The 25,608-nt window shown below is 39.5% G+C and overlaps 2 protein-coding genes across 2 annotated transcripts in view; one reads left to right on the forward strand and one right to left on the reverse strand.

Moving 5' to 3' along the window:
* Positions 1–1,806: 1,806 nt before the first annotated feature.
* Positions 1,807–24,581, reverse strand: SEPTIN2 (septin 2). Its single transcript, XM_076341888.1, has 13 exons — positions 24,512–24,581; positions 21,969–22,001; positions 20,701–20,821; positions 16,544–16,630; positions 15,509–15,632; positions 12,621–12,755; positions 12,268–12,385; positions 10,858–10,959; positions 10,373–10,518; positions 9,648–9,731; positions 7,170–7,227; positions 5,157–5,273; positions 1,807–4,699 (listed from the first exon to the last, which is right to left on the reverse strand). The coding sequence occupies exons 2-12, from the start codon at positions 21,975–21,977 to the stop codon at positions 5,169–5,171; spliced, it is 1,089 nt and encodes a 362-aa protein (XP_076198003.1). The 5' UTR covers positions 21,978–22,001; positions 24,512–24,581; the 3' UTR covers positions 1,807–4,699; positions 5,157–5,168.
* A 139-nt stretch (positions 24,582–24,720) lies between these two features.
* HDLBP (high density lipoprotein binding protein) overlaps positions 24,721–25,608 on the forward strand; it is a 41,518-nt gene continuing 40,630 nt past the window's right edge. The window contains exon 1 of the mRNA XM_076341889.1: positions 24,721–24,830. The gene's annotated coding sequence lies outside the window, so the exon portion shown is untranslated. The remainder of the gene's footprint in view (positions 24,831–25,608) is intronic.

The raw sequence follows: 25,608 nt of genomic DNA on the forward strand, positions 1-25,608 counted from the left end.
CTTGTGAGCATCCAGGTGGCGTAGCAGGTCATTAACTGCTTCCTCTTGGATTATGGGGGGTTCATCCTGCTCGCCATCCCTGTCTTCCAGCTCAGGGAGCTGAGTACCCTGAGGATAACTGGTCTGCCTGTTAAAGACTGAGGCAAAGAAGGCATTAAGTACCTCAGCCTTTTCCTCATCCTCAGTGACAACGTTCCCCCCCGCATCCAATAAAGGATGGAGATTCTCCTTGGCTCTCTTGTCATTAATATATTTGTAAAAACATTTTTTGTTGTCTCTGACGACAGCGGCCAGATTGTGTTCTAGCTGGGCTTTTGCCTTTCTCATTTCCTCTCTGCATGACCTAATGAGATCCCCGTACTCTTCTTGAGTCGCCTGCCCCTTCTTCCACAAGTGGTAAACTCTCCTTTTTTTCCTGAGTCCCAGCAAAAGCTGTGGGACTTTTACCAGCTGTGTCAGGAATTTGTCTTCCACACACTCCAGGAACCTCCTGGATAGTTAGGTTTATCATGATTTTAATAATATTTATACTAAAATACACCATAATCCTTTTTTTTTTTTTTTTTTTTTGGCAATCCCAGTCGTCTTTTTTCTTCCTGCATACGAGTGTGCAATAAAAAGGTTTGAGAAGACCACTGGCACTAATGCACACATTTCTGAATAGAAAGCTTACAGTAAGTTTACACAGTTTTGTGAGGTGTTTTACATGTCAGTTTTGACATGCAATTTCAGTTCCTGTCCACAATTACCATTCTTTTTGTTTATGTGCACAGAACTAACACATCTGGAAGATTTTTTTATAGTAAGTTTTCCAGTAATTATTTCATTGTGCAACTCTTAGTGCAATTCTTTGCCAGCACTCCTTTCCAGAATTGGATTTGAATGCCACAAAAGTAGTCTTCTACACCTGACAGAAAGGATGCCATTCTGAAGAAAAATACCATCAGTACCATACAAAAAGTCTTCTTTCTAAAAGTAGGTCTGACATATTCAGGATGCTTCCTTGCCTCGTCTCTCACTATAGCCTAAAGATGAATCTTCCTTTAATGTACCAGTTCCACACTAAATACTTCAGATAAATGAAACATAAACATACTTTAAAACCATGTATGAAGGATCACAACATGCACAGGTTTTACCCCTGTGGAGTGGTCTGACTGCATAATGTGTGCCTCCCAGCAATGCAAAGCAATCCAATACAGCAACCCAAAGTGAGTTGTCCAGACAAGGGCACATGCAAAAGTGACACATTCCAAATTTAAAGTACTGCTGTAAAATCCTCTGGTATTAACAGTTAGCTCAAGAATCCAAAACCAAGGACGCAGCCTGGTGCTCTTAATCTGTAGCAGCCACAGGGGTCGTTGAAGTCGTTTCACAGGAAGATGAGCCCTAAATTATTTTGGAATATCTAGAACAAAGATCAAATACCCTTTCACTCTCTCCAGAGATGAAGCACGATTCACTGGAGAAAACAATGACCCTTAACGCTTAAAGCACCACCTAACAAAAAGTAGCTTCATTCTATGCTAATGTAATAATTAAGGGACGTGCAAGTTTGGTGAGAGCTGCTGAAAAAGCAAGATCCCATAGGTAGAACTTTGGCAGCTCTGGGAACACCTATAGGGAAATGCACGGTACCAATACACTTGGAGCATACAATACTCAATGACCGTATTTTATGCAGGTTCATCAGTGTGTTCTCTTTCAACCACATCTGCATTTCTCCTTTATATTTAAAACATATCACCACAAACAAATTAATATTGCCAGGGTTGATTATAATAAAGAATCATAACAAAAAAAAGGTGTATTTTAGCATTTTTTATTATAGCCTTGGCTAATGACAGTACATAAAACAGAATATAACAGATTTTTGTACCAAGAGCAAGTAATTTTTGCTACTAACTATAAAGCTCTGCAAATTCAGAAGTATTTTGACTCCTAAAATAGAAACCGTGCTGTAACAGAAAAAGAATTGTGGCCAGTTCAGCAAGCCACCAAACAACATCTACCTTTTGTCTCCAAGTCCTTCTTCTACCAGTAGTTGAGTTTGTCTGAAACAGAATCTGAGAAAGGTAGTCTCACTTTTCATGTCTTACCATGAAACCACGAATTGCAAGACCATCACAAGAAAAGTGAAGGGGAAAAGACTTGGAAAGAAGAAGCAATTAGCTGTCTTAAGTATTTCAGTTGAAATGGCAAGTGCCATAAACTTGCTTTTTCCTATTAAAAAAAAACCCAAACAAAACAAACCACGTACGAAAATATTTCTCCTGCTAGTATCTGTAGATCAAAAATTATTTGCCTAAGAATCAAACAGAATACTTTATCCTGATCAAATATTTTAATAGATACATGATATTTCAAAGAGTAAGACATTGCCTAAAATAATTCCACAGGTAGTGACCAAACAGCACTAAATGCATGGACAATCTGCTTTTGTTCCCATGCTAGAAAATACAGGAAAAAACTATCAAACCAACATACACAGAGAGAGTTACATGTACAACCAGTCCCCCTTTGCATACATTTTAGATTTCACAGTTTTTCTTCAAGTACGGGTTCATAGTACTATTGCAGCTTACCATACCCTACCAAGCTTATAGGTGGAAACACGAATGTCCCAGAGTTGCTCTCCTTGGCAAAGTGGAGAGTGTCTGAAGCATGCTGTGTTCAAAACATTTCACAGAGAGGTACCAGACAAATAGCTTAAAAGTGGACAAATGCTGCATTATCAGAAAAAACCCCACCAGATTTGTGGCAACTAAAGCACAGCATGGGACTTCACAAAGTATTCAGTGACTTAAGTTTATAGTAAGTTCTTTTGGTAAATTTGTGACAACTGATTCACAAAAATATATCAAAAGATTTAGAAATAAATAAGGTGTTGTGTTTTCTGACAATACTGCCACAGTACTTTGTTTCTACACGTTCTTTCGAAAAAGCAAAACAAAAACTTAGAAGTGCATGTTTCTCCATCTAAGTTTTATACGTAAATATTTGACAAAACGGGACTTCACACTTCTGTGCATCTCAACATACAAAAAGGTTCTCATTTTCACTTTTGTCAAGGTTAGGGAAGGTCAAATTAGTTGTGCAAAACTTTGACAGTAGTTGCTTTTGAGAAGAAAACTGGAGCTCCCTAGCAAAGGCTATGATGCAGGATTTTACTTCACATTTTTAGAAAGATTCAAATATAAGACAATTAATCAACAGTAGTTTCAGGCAGGTAAAAATTTCAGTTGCTTAGCAGGTTTATATTTAATCTAGCCACTGAAGTACCACTGGAATTATACATTAGCTGTAGAAATCCTATTAATTTTTTCAGAGAAACATTAAAAAAAAATTATAAAAGTCACAGCTGCACCTGAGCTCAAAGAAGAGAAAAAAAGTTGCAATTCTACCTATTTTATTAGCTGTTCAGGTAACAATGTTTTGTAACAGATCAGATTAGGAATTCTGATTGCTGGCTTTATCAGAAGTAGTAGAAAAACCAACCACGGTATATTACTGCTTACCCTATCAGCTACCACCTATGTAGCTGTATACTATAGCTGTTATTATGTAATAATTAGTAATTAGACCTTGGACTAAAAAAAAAAAAAAAAAAAGAAAAGAAAAAAAAGGGCACTTTTTTGATCAGAGTCATTTCCAAAGTAATACTGCTAACTCCATCTTGGAGCAAGACCTTAAAATGCAGGTTGCATTGATCCTGTCAGGCACAGATCACTTAAAAAAAAGTGTGCTAGTATGTATTTTATACTACAATTAACAGTTTGCAATGCCCTAAAAATCTTATGAAAATACTCATTAGGAATTATAGAATTTCTTATGCATTTGGATATAGGAAACACCCATGCATAGAAAACTACTCTTTGGGGTTTACCGCATTTAACAGTACCAGCATTATTCAAGTTTATTTGGCTACAGTAATGCCAGAAAATAGCAGGACTGATTTGTGCTAACCTACAAGAAACTCTTAAAAAATTATCTGCAATAGAGTAAGAGATTTTAGGCAAACAATAAAGAATATATGTCCCTCAAGGTTAAATCTGAAGGAAATAATGCCTGTCATATAAAATACAGTGTGCCTCTTAAAGAGGCATTTCCTCTTATTTCTTTTGTTAAGACACAAGGCATGCTTGAATTTTAATTTGGTACTTGCAGAGGCCAAGGAAATCATCTGCACTGAGCAGAGACAGAAAAAGGGCCGATGGTCTCACAGACACGCACCTGTAAACACTGCAAAAAATATAAAATTAACCTTGCAGGGATCCCTAGTGAGGTGACTGTTACATGCCACTGAACAAGATATCACTGACAGCTGTTTATTTCTAAAGGTAATACGAAGTTAAAAGCAGGGAGCTAATAAGCCATATTAAAAAAAAAAAATATTATCTAACACCCTATCAGGCTAGAAAAGTTTCAATGTCTATTTTGTATCCCTAATACAATGGGAAATTGAAAATAAGCTCAATATAAGAATTACTAAACAAAAAGTCAAATGTGTGTAATATATAAAATACCGACTGACTACATGTTATGAAACACGTATCACAAGAGTTGCCACAATACATTGCCACGTTAAACTCTAAAGCAAACTCCCAAGTCACATGTTGAGCAAAAGGCATCCTTTCTGGTATAACACCACTGTAATTCAACTCCAGAATGTCTCCTTTAAGTCAGGGTATAAAGTAATCTAAAAACAAGACAGAAAAATACAATTTAAGATCAGCCATCTTCTTACAGTTAAAAACCTGAAAAAACTGCAAACATTTTAAAAGTCACAATGAAACAATGACTTAATCCTGAGTTTGAGAATCACCTGTTTACACAATTTCAAAGACTTCTTCCATGATTCTTGCCAGCATAGATTGTATTGACTTTCTGGAAAATTTGAATATCTATCTATCTATATCTCTATATCTGTATCTATCTATATATATCTTTACACACACACACACAATCACACTAATGTTTAGTTTGGCTCCAAGCCATTTCACTCCACAAACAGTAGTTAAACCTTAAAAATTAAAACTAAGATTGAAACCTATGCAAACCCATCTTGTAAATGTCTTTCCAAAACTTTTGAATACCAACAACAATAATGAGTAGTTAAAAGAAAAACCCTCTAAGTGGCTATTTGAACATCTTACCAAAGACTTTATTTACACATGGTGTCCATGAACTGCACTGCTATCTCCTTCTCCACTTTGCATCTGCATCTGCATCTGTGCCTGCATTCTCGCAATCATCTCCTGCATACGACGAAGCTGGAAAAGTAGCACAGAAGAATCCTTTAGCCTAGTCTCACCTCAGAATATGACTCTCTGCTGCCACCACACTATTAATTATTTATATTAAAGAGGGAACACATCTGCATTATCTTTATCCGATGGGTAACAATCTCAGGTTATGGCATCTCCTTCTACTGCTCTTCTTCATCCATTAAGAGGTTGGAAATTTACTGACTGAAATAAGCAGGCTTTATTATTGTAATTTGGGATGAGATTTTAAGCATCCCTAAATGGAAGCCTTTGCTTCCTCTGAAGTTAAATGCATAAAAATGGTGGTACTGAAGTGCTGAACAAACACTTACAGTTACTAAAGCTTATCACCAGAAGAGAAGCAGCTTGTTTATGTCCCTCCAAAGTACACCTCTAACCTGTCACTAAAAAAAATTGCCAGGATTACTTCCAAACTCCCTTGCTAGTGATGTCTAGGTGGAAGCAAGTGTTACAGGCAAATCATCCAAGGAGACATAAGCATTATTAAAAATGGTTGAAGCTCAATTTTAGAGCACCGCAACATTTAAACACAGGGTAAATCATGTAACTCAGCTGCTAAGATTAATTCAGCCATGTTGCATGTACAATACTTAAATTCTTTTATTGTATTCAACTCTGACAGGTGGCAAGTCAACCTCACTACTGAAATACATTTGGGTGTCTTTGCCTTTGTACACTTTAAACTCAAACTAAACTCTTAAGCTTAACAATGAAAAGTTAAACCTGTGAAATGTTTACATTATTCTTTTTTCATATTCCTTGAAACAATGACCCTTTTCATTTTTACTCTAGTTATCTTTTGGGACTTGGGTAGCCACTAAGACCACTAGTAAAAGACCGAGCGTCTGCTTGTGCTACAGCAGTCCAAAAAGTCCATCTAACTCAGACTTCTCTCCAACACTGGCTATTAGCAAATGCATGGAATAGCCTGACAGCCAGGTGCACACACCCAGTATTTCCTGACATATGCTCTCAAACTAGAAATCTGTCAATGCTGAACTTGCTAAACCAAAAAATTCTACCTTTGTATTTAGTGAGCACATTAATGGAGAAAGTAAAACTCTCCAGTCTCTTAGCATTTTTGAGCTTATCTGCATTCTTGCTATGCACAAAATTCCATGCTAATGCGTTCCACAATTTACAGACTATCTTAAAAGTATCTTTTTTTAGTTGAAATCAGCCACCTATCAAGCTCATTAAATGTGACCTGTTTCTTGTATAGTAGATTCCCATTCATCCTGCCATCTGTGGTTATGTAAGCACCTTACTATATCCTTCCCCTCTGTCAACTATGTCCCAACAAGAACATTAACCTAATCTCCCCTTGTACAGGACTTGCTTCAGATCTCCACTTCAGCCTTTCTGCCCACTTTTTACTATTCACTGTACTTTTCTAGTCTTGCCTTTTTGGATTAGGGGGACAATGAAAACAGTGTTAGAGCTGTGCATTATGGATTTATCATAGTGGTGGAATAAGAATTCCTGTTTTGTTCTTTACTCCTGACAATTCCTACCATTGTTCCCTCCTTTGCTGCAGAGCTGAACTGCCTTTTTCCCAGTCTGCAATTGCTAACTTTAGAACCTCTACTCATGTGAGGATGGCTCTCCCTCTGCACACAACATGCATTACATCCATCGCTGATTAGTACAATGGAATCAGGCATTTTACAAGATTCCACCTGTTTCAATAAATCAGTATCCTGAGACTCCTCTACACCTCTTCACATTCTGTTTTCTTACTGCACCTTGAATAACTTTATATTAGCAAATTCTGTCTTTTCCTTTACAAATTACCTAGATCATATAAATCATTTGACCTAAAGTAGTGACACAAGAATAAAAATTCCCCCATCACAACAGTAGAGAGTTCTGTCATCTTACTTCAGCTTCTTTTTCAAGCAGAATCTGGTCTTTATTTACTTCTTCGTCTTCTATTTTCCTAAAATAAAATGAATATTGTTCAATAACGTGCATACATTCCAGATTTTCAACTTTCAGAGAATGCTTTGTTGACAAAAATCAAGGCTCTTAGAACATATCTTATACATCAGAGTTTCATAATACAAACAAGTTTCATTGAAACATGTTCTCCACATAGCTGCAATTCATGTTTTTATTTTTAAATTATTTCTAAGACATCAATTTATCCCTTACTCCTTCATAAAGTTATGCCCAGAACAAGTATAAACCATTCTAGCTATCACTTTAAAACATGACAGATCTTTGCATGTAGGTATCAATAAAAACTATTTCTGAACAGTATTCAAGTATAGCAGTTTACCTGAGCATAACATTATCTTAACTGATTGCAATTTGAGTACCACACAGATATAGCAAATTCAGAAATACTGCAAACAATACTCAATTCTTCTCTTTCATTGGTGCAATGAATCAATACAACTAAATCAAAATATAAGTTCAAGGTAACGCTGGACAAGTTGTTAACAAAACTGTGGAAGCAACATGTAAAATAACCAGTGCTGTAAGAAATTCTGTATCTGGAAACCTGGCTACCTCCAGGCAGAATCTTCCTTTGATGCAGTTCTATCCCATCTCTAACTTCATGAACCATGTTTGCTACCAAACATCTAAAAGGCTCATAACCAAAACCATAGAAGTAACACAACCACTGTACATATCTGGAATCCTTCCAATTGGAGGAACCCTTTATCCTCTGCTCCACTTAAGACTTCGAAGTTTGATTATTTTTCTAGTATAGTCACCTTTTTTTTTTCGCAAGTCCAAAAGATTTCTTTTGTATAACACCTTAAAGTATAGTAACAAACAGTGATTACTCCTGTCAAAAGTAAGCAAATGCTTTCAATCAGTATCTCAGCAAACTCTTGCTTAATTGGGAAGTTCCAGTTTTACATTGAGAAGCCAAACATAAGAATATTGTTATGTACGATATTTTCAAGATTACCTACCACTTTGCTAATAGATTTCTCCTATCCCATGTTGCAATGGGGAAGATCTGCTAACATCTAATCACACAAGTGCCATCAAAAATGCAAAGCTAACAAACTGATACTTGTTAAAAGGCTAACAGAGAAATAGATCGTCAAAAAATCCTCTGTGCCCAAAAGCCTCTAAGAACATTAGTGAATACAGTCAACAAGCACTAATCGGCAAGCACTGCTGGTGGGGTAGGTACAAGTTTGAAATAAATTCACACGTGGACTACCCTCACTTACAGTAAACTTAACTACATTCTAGCAGCACTTCAGAAATATGAAAACAAAGATCTATAGGCCACTTAACTAGACAAGATGCAAAAACATGTTTTAGTTTCACAACGAAAGATACCCTGACTTAACAGCAACTTACTGTCACAGGTCCTTGACAGGGGCAACTTTAAACCCTCTAAAAATTGTTAAACTTTATTTTAACTCTGGATGACCTTAGGGTACATTACTTTTAAGACCTTTGTACATACCTGTTGGATAAACAGGCACCAGAACTTGGCAAAAATATTTTTTTTTAGCTTGAACTTCAGAAGACAGGATTTAAAAGTCATGGGAGAAGAGCATGTCATCTTGCCTGAGGGGAAAACTGGACTTGCAGGCCAATGCTACAGGCATAGACAAACTCCTCTTCCTGAAAACTGACTAGGCATGTGACAAAACCTATGTCAACAGCATAATGGAAAAAGCTTTGCAAAACATATCAAACCCACCAAAATGTGCAATTATGAAACCCTCTAGTGGTTGAAATAAGAGAAGCAACTGAAAAAATTTAAACCAGTTTTCAACAAGAACTCACAAACTCAACTTTACAAACCCTGCTATTTTAGTTAAAAATGGGGTGTTCTGCCTGTGTCTCTTACCAGGAAAGCTGTGCCCTACCCACCACAGCTCAAAATAGGGTTGAAAGACATTACCCTGTGACTGCTATGCAAAGAAAATTATTTATGTATACCATGTTTAATAAAGCACTGCAGAAGGACTTGAGCTTTTCTTTTTAAAGACGCAGTCCAGATATTCCAGTAGTTAATTCTGAAAAAAACCCTTTTTTTAACACATCAGCACTGACCTAACTTGCAGATTTTTTAAGACAACATTTATCATAGACATATGCCCTACTTAGTTACCTCAAACATTCCAATCCATCTGGTTCAAGCCTTAAAACAAAGCAGGGATCTAACTATACCCTTTTAATGCCACAGCTGTCTCTTCAGATTTATGTAATACTTTTTCCTAAACTCAGTGTAAGCTGGTTGACTGAACTTGGTGCTGACTGGAGCTACAGAGCTGTCCATGATCTACCAAATCCTAGCAATGAAATGGTAGGAAAGACAGAGAGACAAAAAAAAAAAAACTCAGAAGAGGAAGAAACAGCATGTAACCATAAGATGACAACCTGCCGCCTCGTTTTAGCCTCTCAGAGCGGAAGTTCTCATAGTGAAGATCCTGGGTCACCTCCTGAAGATCTTGCATATGGGTGCTGATAGAAGAAAAATAATTAAAAGGTAAAACATACCTGTGTCACATCAGCTTGCTTAACCAACTCTCACATTCAGCACTCTATTAAGTCAGTGTTCAGCACGTACAGCAATTTAACATGCTAATTTAAGTTAAATCAGTGCAATAAAAGACACACAGAGAGACCACCTCAGACCCTGAGGAAGCCCTGACATAAGCTCTCCTCCTGGGTGAGGCGTTTGATGAAGCAGTGCTGGGCAGGGAAAGCAGAGTAGCAAAGCCTGGAAAAAATGAAACAGTGGACTTTTGAAGCCTAGTCATTTGCTACATATAGATATATTTAAATAAGCACAAGGTGTGAAGCAACCTCTTTTATGTTCCTGGGGATCTGAATAGCAATACAACACTGTTAAACAAAAGAATTAGACAAAAGATTATTTCTGCAGAATCACTGAGTAATTCAGATTGGAAAGAACCTTTGGAGCCTATTTGGTCCAATCCCTGCCTAGGCCAGCTAGGTCAAGGCTGCTCATGGCCTTCTCCAGACAAATTCTGAATGTCTCCAAGGATTCCACAACTGCTCCAAACCCCCAATACAGTGTTTAAGTATCTTCCTGGTGATTGTTTTTTAAACTACCATTTAATTGGAATTTTCTAACTTACATTAACATGGTCCTCAGCTTCAGGAAGTCATTATGTTCTGGATTCTCCACTTCAACTACACCCCATGGGTAGAGTCGACCTCTAACTTTTTTACCTTTGGCTTCAATGAGTTGATTGGATCCCACTACACAAAATGGGATGCTGGCCTGAAAGCCACAAATGCAAAAATTACTAATAATGAACCAGAACAAACAACTCCAAGAACAACTCTTGTTCTGCTCAGCACTGCATATTATGGTATTAAGTTCAAAATGCTTTTAATTTGAAGGTGTAAAAAAAACCCAAAAAACAACCCCCCCCCCCAAAAAAAAACCAAAGTAATTGTTACCACCATCTTCCAGATAGAGAAGCCTGGGCACAGAGACACAGTGACTCACTCAAGGTCTCATTGCAGGTCACAGTATGTATCTTGTTCTAAAGCCATCTGAGCAGTCCGAAAGATACTGTGTATTATCCACATACGTAACCTATGAAGCCAGTCATACCTTCAGGAGTCTGGTCTGCTCTTTAAAATCTTCATCCTCATCTGATTCAGCATCAGGCAGGTGATAAATCTTGATGCCATGCTCTTCTATTTCATCCAGAATCTGAGATTTATAATATAAGAAATTGAGATAATACACATGTAAAATCAGTACTTTTAAATCTTAAGGTAAAATTAATCAGTTATTCACAGTCTCTTGAGAAATTTGGGCCTATCTTACTGATCCAAATTATTCGGCAAGTATTTGTTTTTAAACACTGTATTTCTTTATGATATTCAACAACTACTTGCCACAGACTTTCAGACAAACAATAGTGTTCAAATAAACACTGTCCTCTGTGGATAATACATAAGAAACTGAGCTTTTTTTAAACCTTTGCAATTTTTTTTTTTAAATTATAAAGCATTGATTCAGAAGTCATAATTGCCTTGAACAGCCTAAAACTCCTTGCTGTTCCCTCTGAATTACTATTTGGGGGGGCAGGGGTGGGAGTGTTTAAAAACCTAACTGAGCTACAGACACAACAAATACTTTTTTCTGTCTTCATGACTGCTAACAATGGCATCTGCAGCTGGAATCCATTTGCCATAAACCCAAATTTTGCTTTTTAAAATAAAAATTAAAAAATCTTTCTCTCTGCAGAATTCTAGCACAATACTTATATCAAAGTAAAGTATATTTCTCTATTTTTATTGCAAGTTGGGTAAGATAACTATAAGGATTTTCAGAATAACTGAAAAAAATCATAGATAAAGTTTTAAATATAACAACTAAGACTGGATCAAGTGTGCCTTCTGGCAAGTTAATTCTAACACTTCTTTCTAAATTTCATAGTTGTTATTAACTCATGATGGTTTGTTGCATTTTTCCACCCTTGGAAAATTCACCATCAAGTCCTGCAAGACTGAACGTATTAAGGGGTCTTGCCTATGGAAGAATGAACTGGAATGTGTTAGAAAAGGGTGACATAGGGGAAGAAAAACAACCCCAAAAATCTCTGAAAATCCTATTTTTCAATCATCAGAATTCTGACTGGGTAAAAAAAAATATATGCACATTATAGATACAGATACTGTCTCTGCTTTGGGACTGATTAAACAGGTAAGGGAGCAATTACCATCAGCAAATGCATTTAAATATTTTTCCAAAGTTTCAAAATTCACTCATAATGTAAATGTAGCCAACCTGCCATTTCGCAGGCAACATTTTAAGGACAATTTCTCAGTTAAATACATAATAAAAGAATTTACAAGATATCAAACTACATATTAAATAACGTTACACTGTGCATGAGATTAGATTTTTCTTGGCTAGGACAGAGTAAGATTGAATGAGAACACCCCTCTCTTCAGCGACCATGCTGCTGTAACCAAAGTGCAACATTTTTCTGCAAGCTAGAAAAATACTTACCCTTTTCTTTAGTCTTTCTCGCTCTTTCAGAGAAAGCGTATCAGCTTTTGCAATCACTGGTACAATATTTACTTTGTTGTGTATGGCCTTCATAAACTCAACATCCAGAGGCTTAAGGCTAAAATTAAAATATGGAAAAAGTTAAATTTATTTTTAATCTAAATTACCAATTTATTTTCACACCAATGTAAATCTCTCTCCTTACACAGAAAGAACACGCCCAATTAATTCCAGCAGTTCTAGTACTTCCTTAAGTAATGGCAATCTGATTCTGAAAATTTAAGTCAACAGGCACAAACCAACTCCCCAAAGTAAAATCATTTAAAAAATAAAATGACAGAGAAAACACCTACCCATGACCAAATGGTGAAATGAAATAGAAGCAGCAATGAACCCGGTTATCTATGATATGCCTTCTGTTCAAACCACTCTCATCATGCAGATATCGCTCAAACTGCTCATCAATGTAAGAGATTATGGTCTTAAAACTGTAAAACAAATATGGATTCAAGAAATCATGCTCATTCCCAAATGGTCAATAATTTTAGTCATGTTTCAAAGGTAATATTAAAACACCAAGACATCCTGCTGATGAATCAACCTGCTGATAGACAAAAATTAATTTACTGGTGCTGTAAGACTGTAAGAGTAGAAAAGCACGTATCTTAAAATTTTACTCGAATTCCAGAATAACAAACTACTATGCATATATATTTTTTTTAATATTAAGATAAAATACACATACATGTAACACACCTCAACTTCTACAGCAAATTTCTCTTGGGTTAGTATTTATCTTTTGACTAGTATTAATTATACAAGCTCAAGATAATCGAAGCTTCTTGTTCCAAATTGATTTAAAATCAAAGAACGGTTTGGGTTGGAAGGGACCTTTAAAGACCCCCTACCATGGGCAGGGACATCTTTCAGTAGGTCAGGTTGCTCAAAACCCTGTTCAACCTGACCATGAACACTTCCAGTGATGGAGCATCCGCAACTTCTCTGGGAAACCTGTTCTGGTGTCTCACCACCATCATTGTAAAAAACTTCTTCCTTACGTCCAACCTAAACCTATCCTCTTTCAGTTTAAAACCGTTGTCCCTTGTCCTGTCACTACAGGCCCTGGTAATAAGTCTCTCTCCATCTTTCCTGTAAGCCCTTTTTATATATTGAAGGGCCTTAGTATGGTCTCCCCGAAGCCTTCTCTTCTCTAGGCTGAACAACCCCAACTCTCTCAGCCTTTCTTCATAGGAGAGGTGTTCCATCCCCCTGATCATTTTCGTGGCCCTCTTCTGGACCCGCTCCAACAGGTCCGTGTCTTTCTTATGCTGAGGGCTCCAGAGCTGGACGCAGTACTCCAGGTGGGGTCTCACCAGAGCAGAGCAGAAGGGCAGAACCACCTCCCTCGACCTGCTGGCCACGCTTCTTTTGATGCAGCCCAGGGTACAGATGGCTTTCAGGGATGCAACTGCACATTGCCGGCTCATGTCCAATTTTTCATCCACCAGTATCCCCAAATTCTTCTCTGGAGGGCTGCTCTCAACCCATTCATCTCCCATTCTGTATTGATACTGAGGATTTCCCCAACCCATGTGCAGGACCTTGCACTTGGCCTTGTTGAACTTCGTGAGGTCTGCTATTCTGACAATTCGTGAGGTTTGCATGGGCCCACTCAAGCCTATCGAGGTGCCTCTGGATGGCATCCTTTCCCTCTAGTGAATCAACTGCACCACTCAGCTTGGTGTCATCTGCAGACTTGCTGAGGGTGGACTCAATTCCACTATGTCATTGATGAAGATATTAAATAGTGTTGGTCCCAGTACAGACCCTTGAGGGACACCACTTGTTACTGGTTTCCACTTAGACTTTGAGCCATTGACTGTAACTCTTTGGACGCGGCCATCCAGCCAATTCCTTATCCATCTAACAGTCCGTCCATCAAACCCATATCTCTTGCCATTTAGAGGCAAGAATGTTATGGGGGACCATATGAAAGGCCTTACAGAAGCCCAGGTAGATGACATCAGTAGCTCTTCCTTTATCCACTCCATTGTAGAAGGCCACCAGATTAGTCAGAAACGGTTTGCCCTTGGTGAAGCCATTTTGGCTGTGTCTAATCACCTCCCTGTCCTCCGTATGTTTCAATGTATCTTCCAGAAGGACCTGTTCCATGATCTTAACGGACACAGAGGTGAGGCTGACTGGTCAGTAGTTCCCAGGGTCCTCCTTCTTACCCTTTTTAAAAATGGGCGTGATGTTTCCCTTTTTCCAGTCACTGGGGACTTTGCCTGACTGCCGTGACTTTTGAAATATGATGGAGAGTAGCTTGGGAACTACATCTGCCATAGATAACCCGACCAGATGGGATGCATCTTGCTGGGTCCCACGGACTTACGTATGTTCAAGTTCCTCAGATGGTCTCAAAGCTGATCTTCACTTACAATGGGAGGGACTTCATTTCCCCAGTCCCTGCCTTGAGGTTCAGGGGCTTGAGAGATGTGGGAAGAGGGATTACCATTGAAAAATGATTGCCATTAATCTCAAGATTATTTCTCAGTACTTATTATAATATGAATTTCATAAAACCCCCAAACAATCAAACCCAAAGATGACGAAAATGCACTTAAAAATGAAGCACAGAATCTGAGAGTGCTCAAATGAATGTGGACAAGATCTAAAGGTGGATTTTTACTTGCACTGAAGACTAGATTAATTACTTTCTCAGAGTATTGTTGAATTTCTTCAGTCGCAGTGGTTCCATTGCTTTCTGACTATAAAAGAAGTCAAGGTCACTGTTCACTTAGAACTCTTCCAAACATAAGAAAGTTAACTAAGAAAAAAGAAATCAAAATATGTGTCACAAAATTTATTTCAAGTTGTGTGAAAGTTATTGATGCCTCTTTACATGTATCTGAATGAACTCATAACACTTAAATTAAGCTTCCTCAAAATTAGAAAACATGCCCATCTCTCCAAAAATCACACCTCAAATTCAGCACTTTGTGTCACCACACACCAAAAAAAGGTAAGATAATGACTTAACAGTATAATCACATTGAATCACCTTTGGAATGGAAGTGTTTAAAAGAGCTAGGGTTGCCACTTGGGCCATCCTACTTTGAACTGCATATCATTATTAATATAGCCCCACTTCAGTTACTTATTCCCCCCCACCCCCAGGACAAATACGAAATGGATGTCAGTCTTCATACATAGATAAATATATACTCTGTGTACGTACCAGTCTCGACAATTGATAGCATCCCCATATCCTGGTGTATCTACAACCGTCAGACGTAGTTTCACACCCCTCTCTTCAATTTCAACTGTTGAGGCTTCAATCTGCACAGTGCGTTCAATCTTCTCTAAAAGACAATAAACTTGATCTTTCAGAATAGAATTTATAAGACACTGTCATTTTGAGATAAGCTCAAAAGATTAATTGGCAGATGCAACCATATAAAAGTTATTCCACAGATTACCTTCTAAGCCCTGATAACTTAACACAAGACTCAGTACTTAAGTTCTTCAGATTTTGTTAGAAGATTATTTGAGATTTCATACTGTTCTTAAATATAATGTAGAAACTAAGGCAAAAGGGACTGAGAAAAACCGTAGGTAATCAGCAATTTGGAGAACAATACTAAATTATACATACTGGATTTTTTTCCTAAGGTTGGAAGTGATATGTAATCGTCAGCTAACATGATAAATAATTAAAGCAAGTCATTCAACAAGTAGCAAAGAGGGAAAAAAATAGCATCTTCCTTTATTTTCTTACAATATTCTCTCTCCTTGGATTATTGTATGCCTTGGTTAACAGAATAAAAAGGGGACACGGGACTGAAGAAGAAAAGGAGGTGAAGCTCACATTCACTAAATATCAACCCAAAGCAAAGGAATCAAGTTGCAAGTCCGAGCAGGCATAAACAATGCATATGTTTAGAATTGCAAGAGATTAAAAATTAAAGAAAGTTTCTGATTGTTTTAGTTGATTGTTTATCTTACTGTGACACAATGACATTTTTTTAAGCAAAAGAAGGGATCAACTTTCTAGGTGCCAATGTGAATACACCCAAGGACTAAAAAACAAAGGCCCCATGTACATCCTGCGTACAGAGGGAACCGATTCCATCAAATAGTTCAAGTATAAGGAAATACATTAGAAATCACTACAGCTAGAAATCACTACTGGCTGTTACTAAAATCCAAAGATAAAAGCATTCAACTCCAAAAATCATGAAGAACAGAGAAACTAGAACAAAGGTGTGTTTACCAGCAGCTCCTGGGATTATCCTTTCTGGGTAGAGATCTGTCAAGAAGAGGCTGTTTATTAATGTAGATTTTCCCAATCCAGATTCACCTGTGATTCAATATAAAGATAAATTCAACATACATACATAATTAATTTGAACTGTATCCAGACAGTATCATCTAACTATACTTTTTTCATGTTAAATGTAAATCTTTTAATTAAAAAATTTACAGCTTATAATTTTGTATTAGAAAAGTTTGCACAAGAAGGTTGAATAACAATTTTTACATCTCAGCTTTGTAATACACTTTCTCAGAGCTTTCACTGATGATTTGTAATTAAATCTGCTAGTCAAGCGGAGTTCTGATCAATTTAGACTTAAAATTTCCCATTTCATGTCTCCTGATTTTTTAAGGCATGCTTTTCTGCTATCCCTCCAGAATGTGAAAGATCATACACAGTGAGAAGCTAGATCCTGCCTACGCTGTATCATCAATTTAAACAACGAAAAAGGCATTGCTGAACTTCTGCACAGCCAGCCATCATAAAGTACGGCTTTAAACTAAAGGGGGGTAGATTTAGACTAGATATAAGGAAGACATTTTTTACGCTGAGGGTGGTGAAACACTGGCACAGGTTGCCCAGAGAGGTGGTGGATGCCCCATCCGTGGAAACATTCAAGGTCAGGTTGGACGGGGCTCTGAGCAACCTGATCTAGTTGAAGATGTCCCTGCCCACGGCAGGGGGGTTGGACTAGATGACCTTTAGAGGTCCCTTCCAACCCAAAATATTCTATGATTCTATGATTCTATTATTTCTGCTTTTTATGCTAATATGGCAAACAAGAAGCCAAGGGAAGAGGAATATAACATGGCTACTGAGCATACACACAGAGCAACTTTTTCACTGATAAAACTGGGGATTACCAAAGTGTACCATAAATACATTTTTGTTCTAGGGCTACTGACTGAGCCATGAGGAAAGTTCAAAAGCCAAGTAATTAGCTAAAGATCAAGATATTAATCAGAACATGGCATAAAAAAGATCAGGAACTCGAAGTGCTCAGTACTTGAATTCACTAAACAAATCCTTTTCTAGAATTTTGGTTTTATTTCAGGTGTTGATAGAATTAATTAAAAAAATTAGATGTTAAAAATGATGGGCCGCATGATCCCTCTGAATAACACAGACTATTCTGCAACAGGAGTCTGACAAAAATATCTGAACAAAAGAAAAAAGAGATGGAATTATTTTTTAAATAAAGATTTGACTCAGAGATGCCAGTTTTTGATGCCTTACAGAATGCATCTCTCAAGATCAGATTTTACCAGTGCAGCCTTCACCAGTGAAAGAGACATGCAGCCAGAGTAACTCAACAGTCACACAGCATCATTTCAGCAAAACTAAAAAAAGTATGATTTCAACCAGTGGCACATTCCATACTTTCAGTCTGGGTAAATATTACATGTAAAACAAAGCAGTTTTCATAGTCGCTGTCAAGGATTAATGAAAAGAGTAGTTATTCTAACTACTGGCCACAGTAGTTAGAGTTTAGTGACTCTCAAGTGAAGTAACTATTTAGATGAAGTCATAGCTTAATAATGAGAACGAATGTGAAATTTTTAATAAATACAAGTGGTTGGGATTTCTTTGGAAGCAACACAGCGAAGCAGCCAAATTGTTATAAACCCCAGCTCATATTTTCACAAACTACAATAAAAAATAGCAGAAAAAACAATGCGAAGAAGAAAAATCATTGATTAGGACTCTGTCAGTGCAGGCAGCTTTTAAAGAAGCACTCTCCTGCTCAGAAATTAAGAAGCATGGCAACTTAATGAAGAATAATAGTTCAATACAGGCATTGTGATATAGCCCACAAGGGAACATACTTAAACCCCATGCATAGTTCAAGAGAAAGAATTCACATTCCAAACTGTTGAAATAATCAACAATTTAAAGCATGATTTATTTTATCTTACATCGACTGCCTCCCTCTGCTAGTGTATCTTAAAATATCACTCCAAATTTTCAATGAAACTACTTTTCTCCAAGTTCTCTTCCTGTAGTTTTTATTTATCCCTTAGAATACTGGCAGGCAGTGACTGTAAAGTTAAATTTTACTCTGAGACATGGGTGGGGTTAACTGCCTTTCTGTTACTCTGACACCATGTCATATTCCCCCTATTTTCTATTTTACAAGAAGCTAGAAACGACTGTTTGGTCTATATAATTTTACATAGCTTTCTGCCAGAACTGTTTCACATAGCACTATTTGCATTTAATCTCAAAGAGATCTGGAAATTAAGTTTAGCTGCAGCAGAGAAAGCACATCTTTTGTTTCTCAGAACTGTTCAGATTTTTAGGATCACTGAACAGTAAATTCTGAAGAGTTACAGTAGATACCATAATTTGAACCATCTGCTTACAGTTTGGCTTTACCCTTAGATTTTATAAGATATCCATTATGGTATTATCCTAAGCAAATCCAATGAAAGATACAGCAAACAACTATGAGAAAATTCTAGGAAGACAAAAATAAGGGCCAACTCAGTCCAACACTGAACTACAAAGACAGAAACAGGATAAAAGCAATGCTAGGGCTGTCATTTGGCAAAACTAATGAAAGGTCTGAGGATAAGACTCTTTCTGTAACTACTGGTATCCAAAACAATTAAGAACTTAAACACCTCCTGTCATGTACCGCCTCACCTTTCCTGTTCCATTTCCACTGTGATCTCTCTTGGACAAATCTAACACACAAATGGGATTTACTTCTTGTGACGCCAGGTAGTAAAGAACCTAATTCTATTAGGGTTACTTTTTGCAAAAGCCTATTTTAAAAGCGAGAATTACAGAGTTCAAACACCAAAACTCAGAAGTTACAGCTCCCAATCAGTGTGACCAGAAGAGATATAAAAGATGCCCAAGCCTGATTTGGAAGCCTGCTTAATTTGCAAAAATAACACCAACTTGTCAGAGGATCAAAGTATTTCTGCAAACACACTAGATTTTTCTTTCCATTCCAGACACCAACACAGATTCTCAACAAAATATCAAATAGAATTATACTTCAAATTATAACTGCTAACAGAAAATCAAGATCAATTTAAAAAGTAACAGCTCACATGAAAATCAACTAATCCAATTCTCATTCTTCTCTTACAAGAGTATTTAGAAAGGATGGAAAGACCAGAGTTCAGATTCTTTTGAGCTACAGAAGCATAAAGAACATTTTAAATAGAATAGTCTCCTTAATACTATTCTCTTAATCAAAACATGCAGGCAAAGATTATATTCAAATGCAAAAACAGTTTTAAACTGTATTTTAAATGGAATGCTTGAATCCTGTAAGACAGAAGAGGAGGAAGGAAGTAACGATCACTGGAGTGCACAACAGAATTTCTTCACTTCACCCACAAACAATGTATTCAAACATGGTTTGTAGTCTTGTCCTGGTTTCGGCTGGGATAGAGTTAATTTTCTTCCTAGTAGCTGGTAGAGTGCTGTGTTTTGGATTTACCATGAGAATAATGTTGATAACACACCAATGTTTTAGTTGTTGCTAAGTAGTGCTTACACTAGCCAAGGCCTTTTCAGCTTCTCATGCCCTGCCAGCGAGAAGCTGGGAGGGGGCACAGCCAGGACAGCTGACCCAAACTGGCCAAAGGGGTATTCCATACCATATGACATCATGCTCAGTATATAAACTGGGGGGAGTTAGCTGGGGGGCGATGACTGCTGCTCGGGAACTGGCTGGGCATTGGTCAGCAGGTGGTGAGCAATTGCATTGTGCGTCACTTGATTTGTATATTCTTTTATCATCATCATCATCATTACTATTATTATTATTTTCCCTTCCTTTTTTGTCCTATTAAACTGTCTTTATCTCAACCCACGAATTTTACTTCTCCCCCCCCCCCCCCCCGATTCTCTCCCCCACCCCACTGGCAGGGGGAGTGAGCAAACGGCTGTGTGGTGTTTAGCTGCCTGCTGGGTTAAACCACAAGTGTGTAAAACAACTGCTGCATGAATTAATAAACTATAAAAGAAAGTTAAATGCTACAGTACAGAAGAGCTTTCTGATGCTATTGTAAACAGTGAAAGTAATACTCATTTTAATTCCAAATTCCCTGTGAGCAAGTACTAATTTTGAGAAAGACTATAAAACGTTTTCTTACCAACCACCATAAGAGTAAATTCAAACCCCTTTTTCACAGACTTGCGGTGAACCTGGTTGGGAAGGTTTGCAAATCCAACATAGCCAGGGGTTTCTGGATTGGTAAACTGAGCAGGCTGTTGCTAAAAATAAAATAAAATAAGACAATAATAAACAACCACTCAAGACATACTTGTTTGTATATATAACTGCTTTCCTCAGTTATTTGAAATGGTTTGAAGCTACATGACATACAGAGAGAAAACTACACAGGTGTTCCCACTACTCAACAGTTTCACAATGAAGTACAGAACAACTGCATTCACCTAGAGATTAAAAAAAAAAGTTTCATTTATTCAGCTATCCAGCCAAGATCCCGTTAAGTAAAAAAGAAACAAAACCCCAAACATTTATTTATCGAAGTATAGAGTGCATTCACTAATCACACACTGTTTAAACAGTGTCTTCACACACATTTAAAATAAAAAAGCTTATGTCCAATGTTTATGGACTTAAAATAAAAAGGTGACCATTTCTAATCTGTTTTTAGCAAATCCAAATGAAAACACTGAACAACTAGTGAAGTGATAGCCATCTGCTGGAAGATCTCTTTAGAGATCTCTTTTAAGGGGGGGGTGGGGGGTGGGAATTTACACAATAGTGTTTCAAATGCACACTGCTACAAATACTGCAGAGAAATCTTTAGATCTATTAGTTTCCCTCTTCAAATGCATTACTCGGGTACCCTTTATCATTCATTTCACTCTAATAAGCTAACATGGATGTTCTACCCATTATACCAGATGCAGGCAACCAAGAATTAGATGAATCCCAGCATGTCAATAATATTTTAAGTTACCACATTGTTTATAAAGCATTTTTCTGGAAGATCAGCTGACTATTAGTAAATGAAGAAATTAAATCTAAGAACATCCTTTTCTTAAATTATTCCTGCTCAAAACACAGTAGCAGAATGGAAGTTTCAATGAAAACGCACCAGGAAGCTTGTATGCAACTCCATGACCAAAATTAAATCCTTCCAAGAGTATTAGTTAACTACAGAGGTTTATACTTGTAGGAAACTACTTTAATACATGTTTTACATCACTCAATCTTTTAATATTATGTCTTCTAAATGTGAATTCTCTCTTATTTATGACCCATAAATTTAGCATACACATCACTATCAAACACGATGCAAGTTACACATTCTGCCCTTGCAGATTAATATTTAAAAACAAAATATCTGTTTCACATTGTTACATTGGAAAACAGAAAAGTTATTCTTACCTTAGACATTTTTATGGAAGGTCAGGAACAAATCTGGAAAAATAATAATGTTTTTCAGCTTATTAAAAATCATACGAGAAAAAAAAAAACAACAAAACACAAACCAATATAATATCCACTGTTGCACACTAAATTAAAAAAGGAGCATTCTTGATTGGATGTCCGGATTCTGAAAGTGTCAATTGCTTCACAGAGTACAAGTATTTGACTCTTCAGTATTAACAAGGGGCAGAATTTTCAGCAACCATTGTTCCTACTAACATCATTGGACAATAAATTCAAACAACATGAATGTGGGGTGCTAAAGGCACTAGATGTATGACAAACCATATTGAAGCCTGAAAAAAAGTAGTTCACATCCTTTCCGGAAACTAACCAAACCAAACACACTGGTTAAAGACATCTATTTAGAGGAAACAGTTTTTCAAAGCTCAGAAAAACAACTCATGTATTATTTTTTCTTTTTAAGCTTCCTTCCCCTCAACATTTCCTTTCATGCTCGAGTGTTCTGTAAAGAGCTGACAGCTTCAAAATGAAACATTTTCTCCTCCCCTTTCATCTGGATGCTTGCAAACTCAGTCATTTTAACTTCTGTTGCCAAGATAAGATTTTCACATGCAGCTGCATCACTTTGAGATACAAAGCAGATGGGGGAAAAAAAAAATCACCTAACACCTCCATGCAAAAAAGTCTCTTGACAAAGACCTGCCAACAGAAGAGAACTTCTATCACACTAACTTGCACGAGTTCAAGAAATCATATAATTTACTATGGCAATATAAAAATGTCAGCATATGCTTATCTTCAAGTGATGAGTGCTCCAAGTCTCCTTTCCAGTCCCTCTCCTGGCTTGCCCTCTAACCAAAAAGGTATCTGTTCCTACTCACAAAGCCCACATACCATAGCCACCTCTTATCTGTCTAGCTCACTCCCACTTTCATTCTACGGATTTGAAATTATCACCGTTTGATTCTTTCCATCTTCTAATCAGGTTTTTGTCAGTGAGTTCAGCTTCATGTGAAATGACACTAAATTGCTCCAACGTACAGCACCCTTCAGCCTGTCCTTCCCATCAAAAAGCCATCTTGAAGTCAAAGCAAGTGTCAGACAGGAGCCCAACCTTTTTTGTGCCAGGCAGAAGGCAAAGTTGTTTTCGAATTGGTAGTGATTTCCGGCAGCTATGACATTTGCTTCTCAAAGCTACTGCATATGTATATATATACACAAGTGCAACCTCCTTTAGGTTTATTAAGATGCAACTTTTTAGCTCACCATGATTACTTCACTGCTAACAGTTACCAAGCTGCTTTCCCCCCCCAATAAGGAACAGGTCAGTTTTGAGGAAGGCTTTTTGATGGGAGGACAGACTAAAGGTGCTAATCATTGAAGCAATTTGGTATCATTTCACATGAAGCTGAACTTGCTGACAAAAATCTGGCATCCTGATTACACGCACAGAATAAAAACTGGATAACATGCTTCTCAAGTGAAATTTCATGCTAAAAATAAAATACAGTATCTGCAATGTCTGTATTTCAGTCAATAAGCTGGTCTATGACCTATGAAGGATTGAACTACTGAAGAGGTTATCTGGGAGACTTTTATCATCATGCAAGATTGCTCCGATAGCAACTCTTCCAAGAGTGTTTCCTGCCGAGTGATGTCATTGATCCCTGCTTAACCATTCTCCATGAGAGATTTTCAATGCCAAACAAAACTAGATCCTGCTAGAACACAGAAGAACATTCTTTTAATTCACAAGGCTTGTCTGTCACCCAACTATTTCTCAGAGTCAGGCTAAGAGCGGAGGGAAGTTTCTCACAGCTACCAAGAAATGAAAGAGAGCTATTTACGCAGATGGCTGCAGTTACATTACATTTTAATATACGGACCAAGCACAGAAATCTTTCACGAAAGATGTTTCCCATAGCATCCCCTTCAGGGCAGCAGCTGAGCACTCCCACACAGTCAGGAGCATGCAGTCTCGGAGCAGTCCAGATTTTCCTCTGTAGCTGGTCGATCGTGTTCCTTACCCTCCGGTTCCAACAACCCGGCCGGAGTTTTCTACGAGAGCGTCTTCTGAAGCGTGGCGCGCAAACGGCACTGGAGTGGCTACCTCACCCCCTCTGGAAAGAGGGAACCGCATCTCCGAGGCCCTCCCGTCGGCGAGTACTTCAGGCGTTCAGGCGACCACAAGGCCACGCGCTCGGCGGGGGCAGGCAGGGCGCTACCCAACCTCTCCGACACCCCCAAGCCGCTGGCGGCCCGGCCCCGCCCCGCCGCGCCGCTCCCATCCGCCCGCTTCTTCCTCACCAGCATCTCCTCAGCACTCCTCCCGGCCGCCCCATCACCTTCCCTCAGCCCCGGCCCGCCGAGCGCGTTCCGCGGGAGCGCCCGGAGGGACTGCCCGGAGAGCTGGGGAAGGAGCTGTCCTTTACCGCCCCTCCAGAGAGGGGCCCCGGAGATGGGCCCCACCGAGGGCGGGGAGGGGAGGGGAGGGGAGGGGAGGGGAGGGGAGCGCACCGCACCACACCGCACCTCACCTGCCGGCTCGCGCCGCACACAGCCAACGACCCCAACCTCCGCTCCCGCGCGCGCGCGCGCCGTGAGGGGAGAAGAGGAGGAGCCGAGGCGCTCCGCCCCGCCCCTCAGGCCCCGCCCCGGGGCGGTGCCGGGAGGTGCGGCGCAGGGGCCGGCGCGCATGCGTCCGCCCCATTCCCATAGCAACCCGCTGGCCAAGGGTACGTGGGGGAGGGACCACCCGTATGTTGGTAGGTCACGCACATCCCTCTTCTTTACCAAGATGGCGGCCGGCCCCTCGGCCTCGTACCCAGCATAGGCTTCGCTGCGGGCCTACTAAAGGTAAAGCCGGCCTCGCGCCCGGTGGCACCGGCCGCGCGAGAGGGCGACGGGGTGTGCGGAGCGTCTCGGGTAAGCGGGACGAGGGTGCGTGCCCGACTCTGCGGCCGGGCGGGTTCCGCTGCCTCCAACAAGATGGCGGCAGCAGAGAGACGGGCTCCGCGGACGGAACGTCTAGCGAGCGCCCGGCTCTGCTCTATGGTCTCGGCCTTTCCGATTGGCGCGGGGCGGGCCACGTGCCGCCGGGGCGCCCCCCGCCACCATCGAGACGGGGTGCGGGGGCTGCGCACAGAGACGCGCTTCGCCGCCCGCACCCTCCCCTGCCGCCGGCCTCCCCTGCCGCTGCTCCCTCTGGCAGCGGCCGCCCCGCGCTGCATCGGCGGCGGGGAGCGCTCCGGTGCCAGCCAGGGAATGGACAAAAGACATGAGTCATGCCCCGCTTCCCCCCCCTGCGGCGGCCGCCCTACGCCCCGCGAGTCAGCCGGGGCTGTTCCCGGGCCGCCCCTGAGGGGAGGGTCTGAGGAGGGCTCGCAGGCCTCCAGCCGTGACAGCACGGATGCGGTCTCCTTCCCCCCCGCTTCGGCTTGGTGGTAGATCCCGACCTATGTCCCGAGGCCCGGTCTGCTTCGGACTCTTAGAGTTTGAGCTTGAGTGTAATAGTCTCTTCTCACACCACTGGTGGGCCCGAAAGCTGAGGCTCTGGTCATGGGCTGCTCTGGAGAAGGGTTTATGCCTCACCTGTAGCTCTTCAGGTGGAGCCAGCTGCCTCTGTGTGATAGAG

The sequence above is a fragment of the Aptenodytes patagonicus genome, chromosome 6, assembly GCF_965638725.1.
Source record: "Aptenodytes patagonicus chromosome 6, bAptPat1.pri.cur, whole genome shotgun sequence".
NCBI classification, from domain to species: Eukaryota; Metazoa; Chordata; class Aves; order Sphenisciformes; family Spheniscidae; genus Aptenodytes; species Aptenodytes patagonicus.

Excerpts from the sequence above, each read along its gene's own strand:
- SEPTIN2 (XM_076341888.1), bottom strand. Across the intron at positions 9,732-10,372 it reads AAGCTGAGGACCATGTTAAT|CACCCATATGCAAGATCTTC; the intron begins GTAAGTTAGAAA and ends TTCTTCTATCAG. Across the intron at positions 7,228-9,647 it reads AGGCTAAAACGAGGCGGCAG|GAAAATAGAAGACGAAGAAG; the intron begins GTTGTCATCTTA and ends ATTTTATTTTAG.